The sequence below is a fragment of the Pelodiscus sinensis genome, chromosome 6 (assembly GCF_052426305.1).
Source record: "Pelodiscus sinensis isolate ZL-2025 chromosome 6, ASM5242630v1, whole genome shotgun sequence".
Lineage (NCBI taxonomy): Eukaryota > Metazoa > Chordata > Testudines > Trionychidae > Pelodiscus > Pelodiscus sinensis.
Genome location: NC_143057.1, coordinates 97,805,732 through 97,823,733, shown reverse-complemented (window position 1 = coordinate 97,823,733; position 18,002 = coordinate 97,805,732). Strand labels below are relative to the sequence as shown.

General features: G+C 44.3%; 1 protein-coding gene across 7 annotated transcripts in view; it reads left to right on the top strand.

The window, feature by feature from the left end:
• DDX4 (DEAD-box helicase 4) overlaps nucleotides 1–18,002 on the top strand; it is a 113,182-nt gene that overhangs the window by 37,665 nt on the left and 57,515 nt on the right. For all 7 annotated transcript variants that reach the window (XM_075932449.2, XM_075932454.2, XM_075932452.2 and 4 more), the window contains 4 exons: nucleotides 8,420–8,461; nucleotides 11,335–11,382; nucleotides 11,483–11,527; nucleotides 14,090–14,232. In XM_075932449.2, the coding sequence (XP_075788564.1) occupies nucleotides 8,420–8,461; nucleotides 11,335–11,382; nucleotides 11,483–11,527; nucleotides 14,090–14,232 (278 nt within the window). The remainder of the gene's footprint in view (nucleotides 1–8,419; nucleotides 8,462–11,334; nucleotides 11,383–11,482; nucleotides 11,528–14,089; nucleotides 14,233–18,002) is intronic.

Genomic DNA, 18,002 nt, shown 5'->3' with positions numbered 1-18,002 from the left:
TCCCCCCTGTTGAGCCACGCATGCTCAGAAGGCGTCTCGAGCCCTTCCCGCCCTCTGCAGCGCGCGGCTCAACCCCCTCCCTTTCAGTTCCTCTTTAACCGCCCTCGTCAGCAGACGGAGCGAGCAGGAGCTCCCTCTCAGTCTCTCAGACTGTAATTTCCATTAGTTAGGTTACCACAGTTTTTCCCTTGTTACTCCAAGTTAGTTTCCCTTGTTTTTTCTCTTTAAAATAATAACAAAATATTTTTATATAAGAAGAACGAAACTGACAAAATTCCCCCTCAGGGACTAAAACTCGCTTCAGACTGGAGCCCTGGTGAACCGGTGCGCGCTCTCTCTTGGCTCCTCAGCTAAAAAAAAAAAATATAAACCACATGAAAGGAAAGGACTATAACAACAGTCACAAATAAATAAAACACTGAAAATACCAACAGTTTAAAGAAACAAGAAGCTCCCGAAATGTGTCTGCCTCCTCAGGCTTTAAAAAATGCGAGCAGTGCCACGAGCCTATGCCGGCTTCTGACGGCCATACAAAATGTATTCGGTGCTTGGGAGAAACTCACTCACCCCAGAGCTGCACAGATTGTGCTTCCCTCATGGCGAGAGCTAGAAAGGACAGAGAGCTCCGCCTGAGGATGATTTTGTTTGAAAAGGCTCTGCGGCCTACAGAGCAGGGGGAATGGCAGCATGAAACCCCCTGCTACCAAAAGCTACAAGGCAGAGAGCCTCACCGTCACACTCTCTCCTGCCTTCTTCCTCCCCTAAGACCCAGGGAGAGGGGCAAAGAAGTCCGAGGACCCCTGCTAATAAAGCAGAGGGAAAATCCTCGTGTTCAGCACCGGGACCGGTGCGCGCTGCCTCTGAGCCATCCCGGGAACGCGCTGACAACCCGGGGTGGAAAGAAAAGCTGGCGCTGCTTCAAGCCCTGGCACCGCAAAAAACTCCGGCGCCGCTTAAAGGGACGGCGCCGCTCAAATGCTCCGCGCCGCAGCAGAAGAGACCCCATACACAGCCGGCACCGGCTGCAACTGTAAACCAGAGCTCTGCACGGGCGCCGGCAGCAGACAGCGAGAGGCATCTTCATGAGTCTGCTACAGAGCTCTCTAAGACAGCGTCTGACACTCACAGCAGGCAGCAACATTCATGCCTCCCTCCCATTGACTGCTCACCTGGGAGATCCTTTGCAAGGCATTCCCCTCCCAGATCTATGTCCCCAGTGTCCCTGCAAGACGCTCCGTTACCGGATGATGACCGCCACACGACATATTCTTCGCAACAAATGTCGCCAAGGGGGTCTCGCTCCTACTATCATAGGGCTGGACCACAACAAAGCCCATGGCACCCTTATTGGTCTTACCCGCCCCAATGGGGGCCCTGGGATCATTGGGATCCATACAGACGCTGGTCCTCAGTCCACTCAACACCATCTCGAAGGGGTCTGCCTCATCCACAGCCCCTACCTCCTGCAACACACACAGAGGAGGAGGAGGAGGAGGAACAAATTTCGGACAATGACTCCGATATTCAATCAATAAACATCACACACCCAGACGACCTAAGTGCCCAACAGGAAGATGCAGTTACATCATCAGATACAGTAGCGATTGACGACCTCAAACAGTTTCAAGAACTATTCAAGCGAGTAGCAACAAGTCAGCATGTCTCCCTACAAGAAGTGCAAAAGAAACAACATCACTTGTTAAAGAACCTGCATCCTACGTTGCATAGTAAGATTGCCCTGCTAATTGACGAGGCAATCATGGAAACATCTGAGGATCTGTGGAAGACACCCGCATCCATCCAACCGACTAATAAAAATATTGACAGAAAATACTTCGTTCCACCAAAAGACAACGATTTCCTCTTTACACATCCACAAGCAAACTCCTTAGTGGTTGAATCTGCACAGCAAAGAGTGAAGGTACTGCAATACAAGAATGGCAATATGGACAAAGACCATAAAAAGCTAGACTTCTTTGGCAAGAAGATATACTCCTCTTCTACCCTACAACTAAGAGTGTCAAATTCTGCCCTCTTAGCGAATCATGCCTTTGATAATTATTCGAAGTTGGGAGAACTGATACCACATCTCCCTGAGTCCAAAAGAGCTATCTTCAAAGCAGTAGTCCATGAAGGCCATACGGTCGCTCGCACTGCTCTCCAAACAGCAATGGACGTTGCTGACACAGCAGCTAGGACTACAGCTACGGCGATAGTCATGCGCAGAACTTCCTGGCTACAGTCATCTGGAGTTCCCCGAGAACTTCAGCCCAAAGTAGAAGACTTACCATTCGATAAACAAAAATTATTTGCAGCTTCTACAGACAAAATGCTACACAACAGTAAGAACTCGAAAACCACACTTCGCACATTGGGCATGTACAACACCGCCTTTCAAACGCAGACGATACACCCCAATAACACGTACAATCGCTACAGATATGGGCAATACAACCGACCACAGAGACCCTATGAGGACACTAGGCCAAGACGACAACCTCAGAGAAGGCGGCCTAATCAAGGCTGCCCACCAACTGCTCAGTCCTCCAAGCAGCAAATTTGAAGAGGTGGTCAAGGGTCTGCAATACCTCCCTCACGATCTAGCAATAACGCAACATGACCATCGTTTTACCCACCGTTTGCGGCCGTTCCTCCCACAATGGGAATCTATAACATCGGACCGCTGGGTTCTAGACATAATTCGAGTAGGCTACACTATCCCATTTACCACTACCCCACCTACCCTTCCCCCTACCCTGTCCCTTTTCAGGGACCCCTCTCACGAGACTCGACTAAAACAAGAGGTCGATCGACTCCTTTCAATTGGAGCCATAGAAAGAGTACCAGTAGAGTTTCACAGGAAAGGATTTTACTCGAACTATTTCTTGATGGAGGGAAAAAAGGGGGACAGGAGGCCCATATTAGACCTCCGCAAACTGAACAGGTTTCTCGGGAAACAACGCTTCAAAATGGTCGCACCTTACAATAATCATTCCTGCGCTAGATCAAGGGGACTGGTTCGCAGCCCTCGACCTGCAAGATGCGTATTTCCATGTAACTATCCATCCTGCCCACAGACCCTGTCTACGCTTTACTCTCGGCCCAGATCATTTCCAATACAATGTTCTCCCCTTCGGCCTCTCGTCAGCTCCGAGGGTATTTTCAAAGGTACTAGCAGTTGTCGCTGCGTACCTCAGATGCCAAAATGTCGTCATATTCCCCTACCTAGACGACTGCCTTTTAAAGGGCTCAACACAGGACGGAACCGCCTCCATGATAAGTATGACCACATCCCTCCTCAATCGTCTAGGCCTTCTACTCAACGAAAGCAAATCAACACTGCACCCAGTTCAAAATATAGAGTTCATTGGTGCACGTCTCGACTCTCACAGCTCGAGCATACCTACCTCGACAACGTTTCATAACTATACAAGAAATTATAAGCGTAATGTTTACAACTCCTACCACTACAGCACTTACTTGTCTCCGACTAATGGGCCACATGGCTTCCACCACCTATGTAGTCCACCACGCTAGTCTGCATTTTCGATGCTTCCAACTCTGGATAGCAAGTGTGTACATACCGTCACGACACTCCCTGAACAAGACGGTGACTATTCCTCCAAACGTTCTTGCATCCTTACGATGGTGGACGATACCGAACAACCTCCTGACAGGTGTTCCATTCCAACAGATCGAACCCACTATACAGATTACCACAGATGCTTCCCTTCTTGGCTGTGGAGCACATATGAACGATCAAGGGGTTCAGGGAAGGTGGTCCCCATCCGAGGCACGACTACACATCAACCTCCTCGAACTGCGGGCAGTAAGGAATGCCTGCGCACACTTCGCCTCCAACATTGCCAATCAGACGGTCCGCATCCTAACGGACAACATCTGCACAATGTTCTATATAAACAGGCAAGGCGGAGCCCGCTCCCGCTCCCTCTGTGCAGAAGCTATCTGCCTGTGGAACTCATGCATCCACAACCATGTCACCCTGATAGCATCCTACCTGCCCGTGGTGAACAACACCAGAGCAGATTCACTCAGCTGCAACTTCACCTCTGATCACGAGTGGGAGTTAAACTCAATCTTCAACCAATGGGGATGGCCATCCATAGACCTCTTTGCGTCTACCCACAATGCCAAATGCCCCCAGTTATGCTCACGCGCAGGACTTGGCAAACGTTCCCTGGGGGTTGCCTTTCTAATCAAATGGACAGCCCCCCTACACTATGCCTTCCCCCCCATAATGCTAATCCCAAAAACCTTATGCAAAATCTGAAGAGACGGAGCCCTAATCATCCTGATAGCCCCGTCGTGGCCCTGCCAAACTTGGTACCCGTACCTGCACAGGCTAGCGGTTCACCCTCCTTACATGCTACCACACCGTGTAAACCTGATATCTCAGAGCAATGGAACGATACTGCACCCACAGCTCCATACCCTACACCTTCAGGCTTGGCTGCTCTCTGGTTCTCGGAGATAGAAAATCACTGTTCCCAGGAAGTGAAGGACATCCTCCTCCACAGTAGGAGACAGTCCACTCGAAAAACTTACCTGCAAAAATGGACACGATTCTTTCACTGGTGCCTGCGAACCAAGGTAGAACCCCGTGTCGCCCCACTAAATACAATCTTGGACTACATTCTAGACCTTAGTGTCAGGACTGTCAATCTCTTCAAGAGTCCATCTTTCTGCAATAACAGTGTTCCATACCTTCATTGATGGCTTCTCCATATTTGCCCATCCTATCACTAAAAGATTCCTTAAAGGGCTCCAGAACGTATACCCACCCTATAAGGCACCACCCCCCTTATGGGACCTAAATCTTGTTCTCCACCACCTCACCAGACCTCCTTTCGAGCCTCTGGCTACAGTACCATTCCCCTTTCTCTTTATGAAAGTCTGCTTCTTATTAGCTATCACGTTCGTCAGACGGGTGAGTGAAATTGGGGCATTAATGGCAGAACCCCCCTACACAGTTTTTACAAAGGATAGGATCATACTTAGACCTCACCCAACATTCCTGCCAAAGGTCTGTACAGAATTCCATGTCAACGAACTGATCGTACTACCTACCTTTTTCCCAAAACCGCATGCATCACAGAAGGACGCCACTCTGCATAATCTGGACATTCGGAGGGCTCTCACCTTCTTCCTGGAGAGAACGAAACCATTTCGTAATCCGAAAGGCTTTTTATATCCATCGCTGAGCATTCAAAAGGAACACCTCTATCATCACAACGAATCTCAAAATGGATCTCGACATGCATAGTCAAGTGTCATATCTTGGGCAATAAGCCACTACAGTGCCCACCAAGAGCGCATTCCACTCGAGCCACGGCCGCTTCTACAGCCTTTTTGAACAATGTCCCCTTAAGGGATATTTACCGAGCAGCAACATGGTCTTCAGACCACACCTTTGCCAGACATTATGCAATCCTACCACAACTTAGACATGACTTAGCAGTAGCTACAGCGGTGCTCTCTACCACCGCTAAACATTGACTCTGGCTCCCTCCAGCCATACATTGAATACTGCTTGGTAGTCACCTAGAGTGGAGCACCCACGGGGACACTACTCGAAAAAGAAAAGGGAGTTACTCACCTCATGCAGTAACGAGTGTTCTTTGAGATGTGTGTCCCCGTGGGTGCTCCACGACCCTCCCTTTCTCCCCTCTGCACGGAGTCTCAATTACTCGGGTGGAGACGAGGAACTGAAAGGGAGGGGGTTGAGTCATGCTTCTCAGGAGGCGGGAAGGGCTCGAGATGCCTTCTGAGCATGCGTGGCTCAATAGGGGGGAAACCGCTTTGCAAAGCTCCGATCTGCAGCTCAGGGCGACCCTTCTCCTAGAGTGGAGCACCCACGGGGGGACACATCTCGAAGAACACTCGTTACTGCACGAGCTGAGTAACTCCCTTATCACCTTTTAAAAACCTGTTACCAGCTGCTGGGGAGGGGAAGAGGAGGGGAGAGAACCATTGCTGCCTGTCATCAGAGCCCATTTGGCAGGTATCCTCAGTGGTCTTCCTGGTATCCGTTGTTACCTAGGATATCTGTAGAGCCACAAAGTGGTCCTCTGTCTATGTTTACAGAATACTGTTCATCCCTCAGTAGGCCAGAGATGACTCTGGGTCTGGCAGAGCAGTGTTGCAACCTAAATGTTGATAAACTCCTATCTGCCTCTTGGTATAGCTTTGAGTTAATATGGAATGGACACAAGTAGACACTTCTTCTATGATTGGTGTTCTTTTGAGATGTATTGCTAGTAGCCATTCCATGACCTACTCTCCTTCACCACTATTGGAATTTCTGGCAAGAAGGATCTGAGGGTAGGGGAGCCAGCAGTGCCCTTTGTATGGCAGCATGCAGGTGCTTCTCCAGAGGGTACCAGAGCTGTTCCCCTACAGATACTGATGGGGGAAACCTCCAGTACCAGTGCATGTAGCAAACTCGTGTGGCTAATATGGAATGGACACAAATAATACTACTTGAACACTAGTTACGGAAAAAAGTAATTGTCTTTTAGTGAACAAAATTAAACAAGTCCCATAATTGAATGCAGGTTGGCTTTTTGGATGGAAGCTGCTGTTTTATCACATACCGAGAGATGCTTTATAGGACTGGTCCACTGGAGTTAAAGGATTTCAAGTACCTTAGTCACTGTCCTTCCTTTCCACTCTGATTTAGTCTACAAAGTTCTACTGACACAGCTATGTCTGCTAGAAGTGTGGAAAAATTATAGTTGTTGGAAAAACCCTAACACCGGTGCTTCTTTCAACTTAATTGGTGTTAGTTTGACGCATGTTGTGGCTATACCAATAAAAGAATAACTCCTGTCAGACACTTCGCCAAAGAATCAATGCCCACAAAACAGACATTAGACAAGATCACAAAGAAAAAACAGTTGCTTGCCGTTTCAACCAGAAAGGACACAGTCTCAATGACCTGCTAACCTGCATCCTACTTCAGAAGACATTCAAATCTGCACTTGAAAGGGAATCCTCTGAACTGGCATTCATGCTAAAATTCGACACTCTCCGCACGGGACTTAACAAAGACCCCAGCTATCTTACACATTACAAAGATAGGTTCCCCAATTATCACCTCTAATACTATTAACTCACAGACATTTCCCCTTCCCCACCTCTAATATCATTAACTCACTGGCATTCACCTTCCTTTCCCCCCCCCCCCCCCCGCATCCCCCTTCTGTTCTGTAATGTGATTTGTCCTTTTCATGTGTGTTCATTTTTTTAAAATTGTATCCTTTGGTATATATGGTTGTGACTATTTTCTTCCATTATTTGATCTGAGGAAGTGGGTCTGGCCCACGAAAGCTCATCATCTAATAAACCATCTTGTTAGTCTTTAAAGTGCTACATAGTCCTGTATTTTATTTTTACATAAGGATTTACTAGTAAGATGGCTGACACAATTATTGCCTGGTGTTGCTTATTGAGGATGTGGTTAAAAGTAAAAGGTTCGGAAATGTGGCTAGTCCCAGGGAGGCGCAGAAACAGGCAAACTATTACTAAATATCTTTTAAACTTTTATTAGAATACTTCCAATTATAGTTTTTCTTTTAGTCTCTTACATGCGTGGCCGCCAAATAACTATTAGTAGTAGCAATAAGCGAAGTGCAATACAATAACTGAAAATTCTCTGAGCTTTTTCTAAGTCCCAATAGTTGTCAATAAGGGACCAGGGATTATCAACAGTTACGTTTACATTAATCTTACTCACAAGTCTAATTACTTATCTAAAACTCTTAACAATACTACTTAAAACTTTTAACTAAGTTTAGATAGCAATACTCACACTTAGAAAAAACACAAAGTACAACAGCAACAACAGCATAGTTGGTATACGTTACACTCTACAGGAACTCTGGTTTGGTGAGCAGGAGGTGGCCTTCGGGTGATTAGTCCTTGGGCCTGGCTCGTATTCTGCCATCCAATGTTTATTCGGGATTCCTCAATTTGATATAGGAGGGGTAGCTGGTTTATAGAGAGCTTTTGCTCACTTTTTGTGATAGGCTAGCAGACCCTGTCTGCTAAGTGACAGGAGTAAGGAGGTGAGATGGTTTCCTGTTTTTCCTTTCCTGCCTTATTGGGCATGGCACAGTCAGCACAACCAGCATGAACTTTACATGAACTTTTTAGGTCTGGTTTTGGTTCCTGTTCGTGGCTGACCTTTAAGTTACATAGTGTAAGGGTTTTCATCAAGGGGAAGTTGACCTTTTGCATGGATGGCAATACGTGCGAGAGGCCTGGCCAACAAAGAGCCTGCTTCCACAGAGGAGAGATCCTGCTATCTGTAGTCATAAATGCTTAAAGATAATATATTAGGATTTGTAAAGCACTGTCATACCCAATTAATTTAAATATTTCTGTCTTTATTTTTCAGGTGATAATGACAATAACAAAAGCAGAGGATTTGGAAGACAAGGTCAGATTTGTATTTATTGGGGTTACACAAGATGGTGTATTTACTAGTGATTTGGAAGGAAGTGGGAGTCAGAAGTTTTGGGTCTTGTATTCCTACTTTGCTTCTGTGGCAAGTTGCGTAAATCATATGTCACTGCAATGCCTCATTTTCTCTGTTTATAAATGGCATAATATCTACCTTAAGAGGCTGATTTATTTTATTATTTTTTGGAAAGTGCTTAAAGTTGCATTGGCTAGTATTTAGCAGAAGTATCTTGACGTGATATTGGTTAAATTTCTCTGTCTTAAATTTCTGTATCCACTATATATGAAATATTTTTGTTCCGCTTTTTTTAAAAAGGTACACTTGCTTTTCATTCTGTTTGCTTATTTCATTTCCCTCCTCTTGGATAATGAAAATATAGTACCAAGGATGGTTTTTAAGCATTTCTGTTAGGTTTTCAAGCATTAGACCAATGTTTGCAGTGTAACTGTAGTGTTCAGGATGTAGAAAGGGCAACTAGCTAGTTAATAGATTAAGTTGCCATGGCTACTGTGCATATGCTTAAACACTAGTCCGGGCTGGCATCCATCTTTTTCCTTCCATCAAACCATTAGGGTAAGATGCTGCATGTCATTCACAAATATAACATTTTTAGTTTTCCAGCATTTAATTCCATCCATTGAATTCCTTTATCATTTGGTTCAGTGACTGTTGAATTTTGAAGGAATCTTGATCATGTTGTAGAGAGGTATAGGATACTTTTAGCATCTCATGATCATTTTTGTCACTAGCTATTAGGAAGTGGTGGTGTAGCTGTATATTTTAGGAAAATAAGTTTCTAATGATTGTTGGAGGGCTTCCTCATGTCCATTCCAGAATAGGTGTGCACATGTGTGAAGCATTATTGGAAGATTTCATCCCCCTAGTGGTATGTTGAGTTGTATTTTGTACCCTTTGAGTGGTACCATCCTGGTGCAGTATATAAGCACCTGCTGGCCCAACTCCTCTTCAGTTGACTCTTTCTGTATGTGGCAGTCATTGGAATGCTCCTATCTCTTGCTCAGCAAGAGATGCCCATAGTTTTCTCCCTGAAAATACAGGTTGAGTCTCTCTGGTTTGGGATTCTCTGAAAGACTGGCAGCCCGGTGGCAGGGGAGCCCAGCCAGAGGCTGGCAGGTACTCAGGAGAGCCCCAAGGCCTGACCTTCCCTACTCTGGCAAACTCCTTTGTTTGAGACCAGTCGGGGGGGGGGGGGGGGGGGCGGCAAACTTGTAGACTGTAGTAGAAAAGTATAAATAGCTCAGACATAAGTGTAGTGATAGTAGGTAATAGTGGGTAAGTACCTGCCTAGCGAGGCTTTCCTGCTTGGGCCCTGTGACATTCCTTGGTCCCAGGGATCTAAACACAGTGGGCAATATGCTGAAAGCAGATGGCAGTCAGTGACCTTCAAGAGAACTATTTAAAGTGATTGGGAGAAGGTTATATTCAGGATGAGAGCTAGATCTTTAGGAACTTCAGACTAAGGACCAAAGAAGAGGCAATAGTCTGAAGTTCCTGTTTATGGAGATGGCTCTCTGTCCTGCTTCAGTAGCAACCAGACCCAGTGCAGAACACCTCTTGTACCAGAAGCATACCAGAATTTGGGACACGTAGAGTGGCTTGAGCTCCCTGGCACCATTCTCCTAGTGTACTTCCTCGGTGCTCAAGAAGGTGATGCCCACTATCTGGTGCACTGATCGTTAGTGCTGAAGAAGCAGTCGTTATGACCGGGGATATTCCCCTTCGAAAGATTGTGCAATCTATGGCAGGCCACACTCAATTGAAGGCAGCTCAACCAGCACCGTAGACTGTCACCAGCAGGAAAACCATTGAGTGTGGCACATAAAACCCCTAGCTATAGGGGGAGCCAAGATGGGGACATAGCTGTGGCAGCACCATCGATGCCATTGGTGTATGAGGTGGAACATAATCTCTTAAATCTCCTGGCATGGCTGTTTCCAAGCCCAGGTCTGCAGAAAGTAAACCAGGCAGCTCGGGTTCTGGCCACAAACGGGCAAGCATCGACGCTGGACAAGCCTGCATTGACAGAGACACTGCTCTCCATCCCATTCATTATCAGGAGACTGCAGTAAGACCACACTCACTGCAGCAACATGGCACCCTGCTTAGACCCCAGTCTAACTCTCAGCATTGGCTGCAGTCTCCACTCCACTCCACTCCCCTCCCTGTTGTGGCACTGCTTGTTGCCTAGGAACCGATTTCAGCACAGCTCAGCGTCGAGACATTGCTCTTCAGCATGGCAGTGCTGCCAATGGTGGCACCATTATTCATTGTGCTACTCATCAAGATAAGGACAGTTGGAACCATGGAGCATGACATTGCCCTGGTAGCCTAGCAGTGGGTCCTCTCACTTAAAATTGCAGGCAGAGTCACAGGCCTCATGATGAATTGAATCAAGAGTAGATTGTAGATGCTCTGTGGGTGACTTGTACTATCATGGTAGGTTTCAGCAAACAAGGAATGATGCAGCATTCAGGACAGTGATCCTCTAGTTTGGCTTACAGGAACTCTGACCCCCACCATGTGAGTGTTTATGTGGCTGTCACCTATATTGAAACAGACAGGACAATCCTTTTTTCCCAACTCACTGCTTTCATCAGGTCACACTCTTCTTTACTGTATTAAACGCAAACTTTGGATAATAGTCTTCAGTAGCTTACTACTGTCTGGCACTTACAACTCTCTGCCTCTATCATCCATTTTTTTTATGTCCACAAGGACTTAAGCTCCTTCCATGCTGTCCATTGTACATGTTTGTATGGTGTGACTGTACTTTTAATTTTTGAAAAGCACTAGAGCCTGAAGTTTTCTTCTATGACACTTTTTAACAGGGGGATACAGAGGTTACAATGAAGAAGTAATTGCAGGTTCAGGAAGAAGTAAGTAGTTTATCTAAGGTAGCTTATAAATAATTCAATGTTTTGTTTTTTTAATTGCCAGACTATTCTTTCTTCTTAATATATTTCTTTTCTACTTAAGGTTCTTGGAAGTCAGATGGTGAAAATGAAGATGGTGATTATCAAGGTAAATAGAGAAATTCATTGGGAATGCATGTAGGTAGAATTACTTACAAGGCCAGAAGACCCTTGTTTTTTATTCCATTTTAGATTTCATTAATTTGAAAATATAATTTGAGTGAAGTACTCGTGCCAAGCACGTTATATAAAAATGTATTGTAAATACCTTCAGGTACACAATGGATCCATCTTAGTGTCCATCCACCAAGGCAATCCACAGACCCATTAAACGTTTTCAAAACATTTCAGTTGCCATAGGCACCATATAACCAGAATTGGGAATTATCACTTTGCCATAATTTTTGTGACACTTTAAAATATTTTTTCCCTAGATGTTTGATGAATAGAATTCACTTAAGTGTATTGAATTTACTTGAAAGACAGAAGCCTTTCACCCCTTTCTTGATCCGTCTTAACGGACTCCTTTCACAAGCTTCTACTTAAGCAAGAGGTGGATTTTCTTCTCAACTAGCAACAATAGAACCAACCTTTTTTCCTTATGGTGCAGGGACTTCTCAGAATACTTCCTACTACCAAAAAAGGATGGCGGTTGCAGGCTAATCTTACTGCTAAAAAATTAACAAGTTTGAGAAGCCTCAAAAGTTCAGGATGACTACTCTGGCATTTATAATCTGTTCTGTAGAAGAAGGGAATTAATATTTGGAGTTATGGGAAAACACCAAACTAATTTAATCAAATTCCTTTTTTAAAGTCTAAGGCCAACTAAACATGCCTAAAAATAATCCATTTATTACATCCGAATAGTAATAAAACGTAAGTATGTGATCAGCATACTTAAATGGGCTAAACACAGGGGTGTATAGACCCATATTGTCAGCTCTGTGGTCAGTGATAGGGATGTTAAAATGTGGTTAATTGGCTAGTCGATGGAATCTCTATTGACCGTTGAACTAGTTGATAGTCTGAATCTGCAAGAATGAGGAAGTGCCTAACATGGCTACCCTTCTGATATTAGGTAATATGGATGGTTTAATCTAGTAGATAACAAGAACTCAGTGGAAGATGAAGCCAGACAAATTCAAATAGCAAATAAGATGCACATTTTTGAAAGGGTGACTAACCATTTGAAGAGTTTACCCCAAAGCAAAGTGATGGTCTCTGTTTCATCAAGTATTCAAGACTTGTTCCTTTCTGAAAGATATGTTTTAGACCAGTGTTTCTCAACCTTTTTATAAACCCCCTTTAAAAAAAAGAAGTACTCCCAGTACCTACAGTTTTCAGACACAATGTTGTTTTTTTCTACCATTGTAACACATTTTTTTTAAACAACTTAATTGTAGCCGGGCAGGCGATGAAATTTTTGGGTGTAAAAAGTACAAAAATAATAAAACACTCTAAAACTTAAAACACAAATTCTGCTTTCTCCAAATTTCAGTTGTGTTGATGTACCCTCCTCTTGCTCCCCCACAGATGTCTGAAGTACCCCAAGGGTACTTGTACCACTGGTTGAGAGAGACTGCTTTAGAGAAGTATAAGTTATTGTGCCTAATTTCACCCATTATCTCTAAAGTGCCTGTGACACACAAGAGTTCAGGCTAGATGATCCTTTTTGGCCTTATAATTTATGATTTTACTGTACAATGTGTTAATTAACAATTATGCATGTGTTACTGTTTTCTTTTTATTTAGAATTTTTATAATAATAATGGAGATTGCCTATCTCCTAGAACTGGAAGGGACCTTGAAAGATCATAGAGTCCAGTCCCCTGCCTTCACAGCAGGACCAAGTACCACCCCTGACAAATTTTTGCCCCAAATCCTTAAATGGCCTCTGCAAGGATTGAACTCACAACCCTGGGTTTAGCAGGCCAATACTCAAACCACTGAGCTATCCCCCTCCCCTCCCCTCCCCAAATTAAAGCTATAATCAGTAGTTATGATTATACTTTGTCGATGGTCAATATTGAAAGTCACTCTACAGTTGCTTTTCTTGCTGCTTTACCAGATGACTTTCAAATGAGTCTTGAAAAAATTTTCTAGATCCAAATTTTTTTATATTCTGATCAAACACTTGTTCTAAAACATACTTTTCTGAACAGTTTGCTCTTCCTAATGCACTTACAAAGAGCTTCACTTCCACATACAAGGGCTACTTGCAGTTTACTGAGGTGCCAGACAAAGTTGGGACTAAACTTGTTTTCAGCACTTTCTAGTGTCAAAAACACTCTTGTTTTTGTAGTTACATGGTAGACTCTCACTAATTATCTCTATTGATTGGAAGAGCCATTTGTACATAAAAAATGCTAAGCAGATAGCTTTGTGATAGATTCTTCGGCAACTATAGGTACGTTTTCCTCCTCCCCCGCCCCAAATGTTGTTTGATGTCTTATAAAAGTACAATAGTATATTTTGGGTTAAAAAAAGGTATTAACATCAGTACTGTACAGCACACTACTGAGGTCTTTGCTGAGAAATGGGAAGGGTTTTCTCGTACGTGAATTATTAAGTTCAGATTAATAATGTGGAGCACCCAAACAATTCAGTAGAACATGGAACAAATTTACTGTTCATGTATCTGAAATAATTTATTTTCTTTTGTTTTCTGAAGGTCCAAAGGTGACCTATGTGCCTCCACCTCCACCTGACAATGAAGAAGCCATATTTGCACACTACCAGACAGGAATTAATTTTGACAAATATGACACAATCCTTGTGGAGGTCTCAGGACTTGATCCTCCTCCAGCAATACTGGTTAGTGCATTTTTAGCCTTTTACTTGTAGCTAGTTGCAAAAGATACTTTAAAAATTAGTTTCTACACCTTTTGATGCTTTGTACTATATAAAAAACTTCTTCGTTTTTTTTTCCCTTTTGATGAAAATGAGTAGCAAAATAGGGCTATGGTGGGTGTGGGTGTTTTTTTATTTTTGTACAAATATTTCTTTTTTTGGGGAAAGGGGTAGAGTTTCAGGGACTTTTTAAAATGACTTAGAGGTGTAGCCATGTTAGTCCATACATGTCCTGTGGCACCTTAGGTTAGCAAAAGGTGTCACAGGACTACACTTTGTTTTTAGGGACTTATTTTATTAGCTCTCACAACTTTGAAGGGTGACAAAAAGCCTTAATGTGGAATCTTAATTTTTTCCAAATTGTTACTGAAATTAAATGTCAGTCAGACCAAAGCCTGAGTGTGTAAAAAAACAAACAAACAAAACCCACCTTTCACCTCTCAGCTGATGTGCTTTGTGTATTAGTATTGCAAAATTTCACTAGCTCCACCATTAAATTGTTCCAGATTTACTAGGATTCTAATTTTTAAAGTAAAGAACCCAAACTATCTTTTGGGCCTTCAGATATTTATTAAAAAGAAGCAAAAGGTACAAACCCATTTTTTCCCTTTGTAATATTTTTTATAAAAAATACTGACCTCTAGAAAACCATGAAGATTTTAGTAAAAAGTACATTTTGTGAATCTGTTCATTTTAGAGCAAATGAGAATCCTTGGTTAGAGAAAATACAGCATTTTTCCCCTTGGATAGTCTGTTTCCATTGCTCATAATGAGAGAAACTAAAACACCATGGCTGTATCTACATTGGCATCCCTTTCCGGAAAAGGGATGCTAATGAGACGCATCGCAATTGCAAATCCGCGGGGGATTTAAATATCACTCGCGGCATTTGCATTTACATGGCTGCCGCTTTTTTCCGGCTTGGGGATAAGCTGGAGAAAAGCGCCAGTCTAGACGTGATTCTCTGGAAAATAAGCCCTTTTCCAGAGGATTTCTTATTCCTACTTTCCTACTGCAGGTTGCACCTCTGTAAACCAGAACTCTCTGGTCTGGCAACATCCATGGTCCAGAAGGATCACAGATGTTCCAGGGTCAGAGAGTCCCGGTGTGCTGTAGGGGGTCAGGAGCCCAGAACTATGTGGGGGGAGAGGGTAATGTGCAGTTTACATGGTCTGTTGTGGAGGAAATGGGAGATGGCATACATCTCAGCTGTGCTGTGGGAGTGTGGGGAGAGGGGCTGGGAGCCAATGTGCAGCTGAGCTGGGCTGCAGGGCAGATTAGACCAGTCTTGAGTGTCATTAGTGTGTGTGAACTTGAAAATGACCCAGAATCCAAGACACAAAAAACAAACTTTATAACTTCAATTGGTGATCGTCCGGCTATTTAGGGATACAAAACTAAGAACTGAGAGCCAGTTGCATACTTTGATACTGAATGGTTGGGTGCTCCATGTGGAACAAATGGCTTTAACTAAAATTTTCCCTGAAATTACTGTTCATGTGTCTAAAGCAATGGTTTTCTTTTGTGTTCTGAAGGTTTTTGGCCAAAACTCTATGGCTGTTTGTTGCTGATGTGTCAGGTTCCCTCCCTCTGACGTCAGGTTAACATCCTCTGATGCTACTTGAGTACCACCCATTGCCCTGTACCTTCTCATTGGATTAGATCATTTCTATCCATCATGCTTTCATTTTAGATTCTTGCCTGAACCTGGGTCTGTGTGTGTGGGGAGTGTGTACCAAGGTCGTTTTAATGAGCTTCTAGTACCATGTACTTTCAACTTATGAAAGCACCAAATACTGTTCTACACCTGGGCCTATTATCAATTAGTGTGTTGTGTTTTCTCAGTCCTGTTTCTCAGCCTGCCTCTTGCTCACAGCTTAGCTTTGCTTTGTTAGCCAGGTTTTGTCTGTTGTTAGATAGGTCTCAGGCCTCTCACCAGGCCTGTGCTACATGGGCTTAAGTTTTAGTCCAGGGCTACTCAACTTTGCAAGCCCTGGGGGACAGTGATACTCACAGCACATACCGAATGCCGCAACTTAAGTGTGGTTGCATATACGTGAAAATAGCTTCTTTCACACAGATGGGCATGAATACAAAGATTAAGGCAAGTCTATACAACGCACAGACCCCTTTTAAGTCAGTTCTGCTGATATTAATAAAATGTAATTTTTACCCAATTTCCACCCATATGACACAACTTTTAATGAGCAATGACAGTCCAGAAATTTAACGACTAAAACACACACCAACAGAAGACCCCTATATTGACTACTTTTACCTGGTAAGGGAAGCGTATCTTAGTTTTTCTTCAATTGCTGTCAGGTAGATACGAGTCTTGGAACTCAGAGTGATAAACTTGCAACAGCACCGTGAATCTTGTTTTCTTTAACGCAGAAATAGTCTTTTGACAAAGACAACACATTGGTTTTCCATTTATCTCCTCAAAAGCGAATTTCATCTCCCAAACATAGTTGAAAACCCTCTGTTGTTCTTCGAGTAGTGTCCCCGTGGGTGCTCCACTGTAGGTGAAGGGTTGCCCTGAGCCGCAGATCGGAGCTTTGTATTGCAGTTTCCCCTGTTGAGCCACGCATGCCCAGGTGGCGTCTTGAGCTCTTCCTTCCTCCTGAGGAGTGTGACTCAACCCCCTCCCTTTCAGTTCCTCTTTAACCGCCCTCGTCAGCAGACAGAGCAGTCAGGAGCTCCCTGTCAGATTATCTGACTACTTTCCTCTTAGTTATTGATGCATAGTTAGCTTCCCCTGTTTTATCCTAGTTACTCTTTCCTTGTTTCTTTATTAAAAAAAAAAAAAACCCTAGAAATAGGAAAAATAAATGTAATTAAATCCCCCCCTCAGGGGGCTTGAACTTACCTCAGACCGGGACTCTAGTGAACCGGCTTTCTCCCGCCTGTCAAAAAAGAAACACATAAAGACTTTAAAAAAAAAAAAAGCAAAACCACATAAACTATAACAATATAGAAGATAAATATAATACTTTCAAGAGGGAGAGAGCCTGCAATGTCCGGCTCCTCAGGGTTTAAAAAGTGCGGTCAATGCCGGGACCCAATGCCAGCTTCAGATGGCCACTCGGACTGCATACGGTGTTTGGGGGAGACTCACTCTCCCCACAACTGTACCCACTGCAATTCCCTGACGGCGAGAGCCAGAAAAGACCGTGAGCTCCGCCTCAGGATGATTTTATTTGAAAAAGCTCTACAGCCTGCAGGAGAAGAATCTGCACCGCGGCAAGAGCTGCCTCCGCCGCCTTCCAGAAATGCCCCGAGACCCAGAGCCTCTCCATCCCGCTCTCTTCCAGCCTCTTCCTCTCCCAAACATAGAGGAGAGGCACACCAGGCTGGGAAGTCCCCTGCCACTAAGGCTTCGAGGCGATCCTCCCACTCTGCGCCGGTATCGGGGCGCTCAACACCTGAGCGGCCCCGGGAGCACTCTAAGCAGCCGGCACGGCATGAAAAGCTGGCGCTGCTTCAAACCCTGGTGCCGCTTGCAAGTGCGGCACCGCTTCCAGCCCCGGCGCTGCTTCAAGCCGCTGCAGCGCTGAAAGCTACACCATGGCTTAAAGCTGTGGTGCCTCTTAAAGTCACGGCACCGCAGCAAAACGATGGGCAGCCTCTGAAGCCTCTGGCAACAGCTGATGCTCCGCTGGTCCTCCCACAGCCAAGCAGCCAGATGAGGCTTCTAGGGATTAGCCCCAACAAGAGACTGATCCATACAGCAG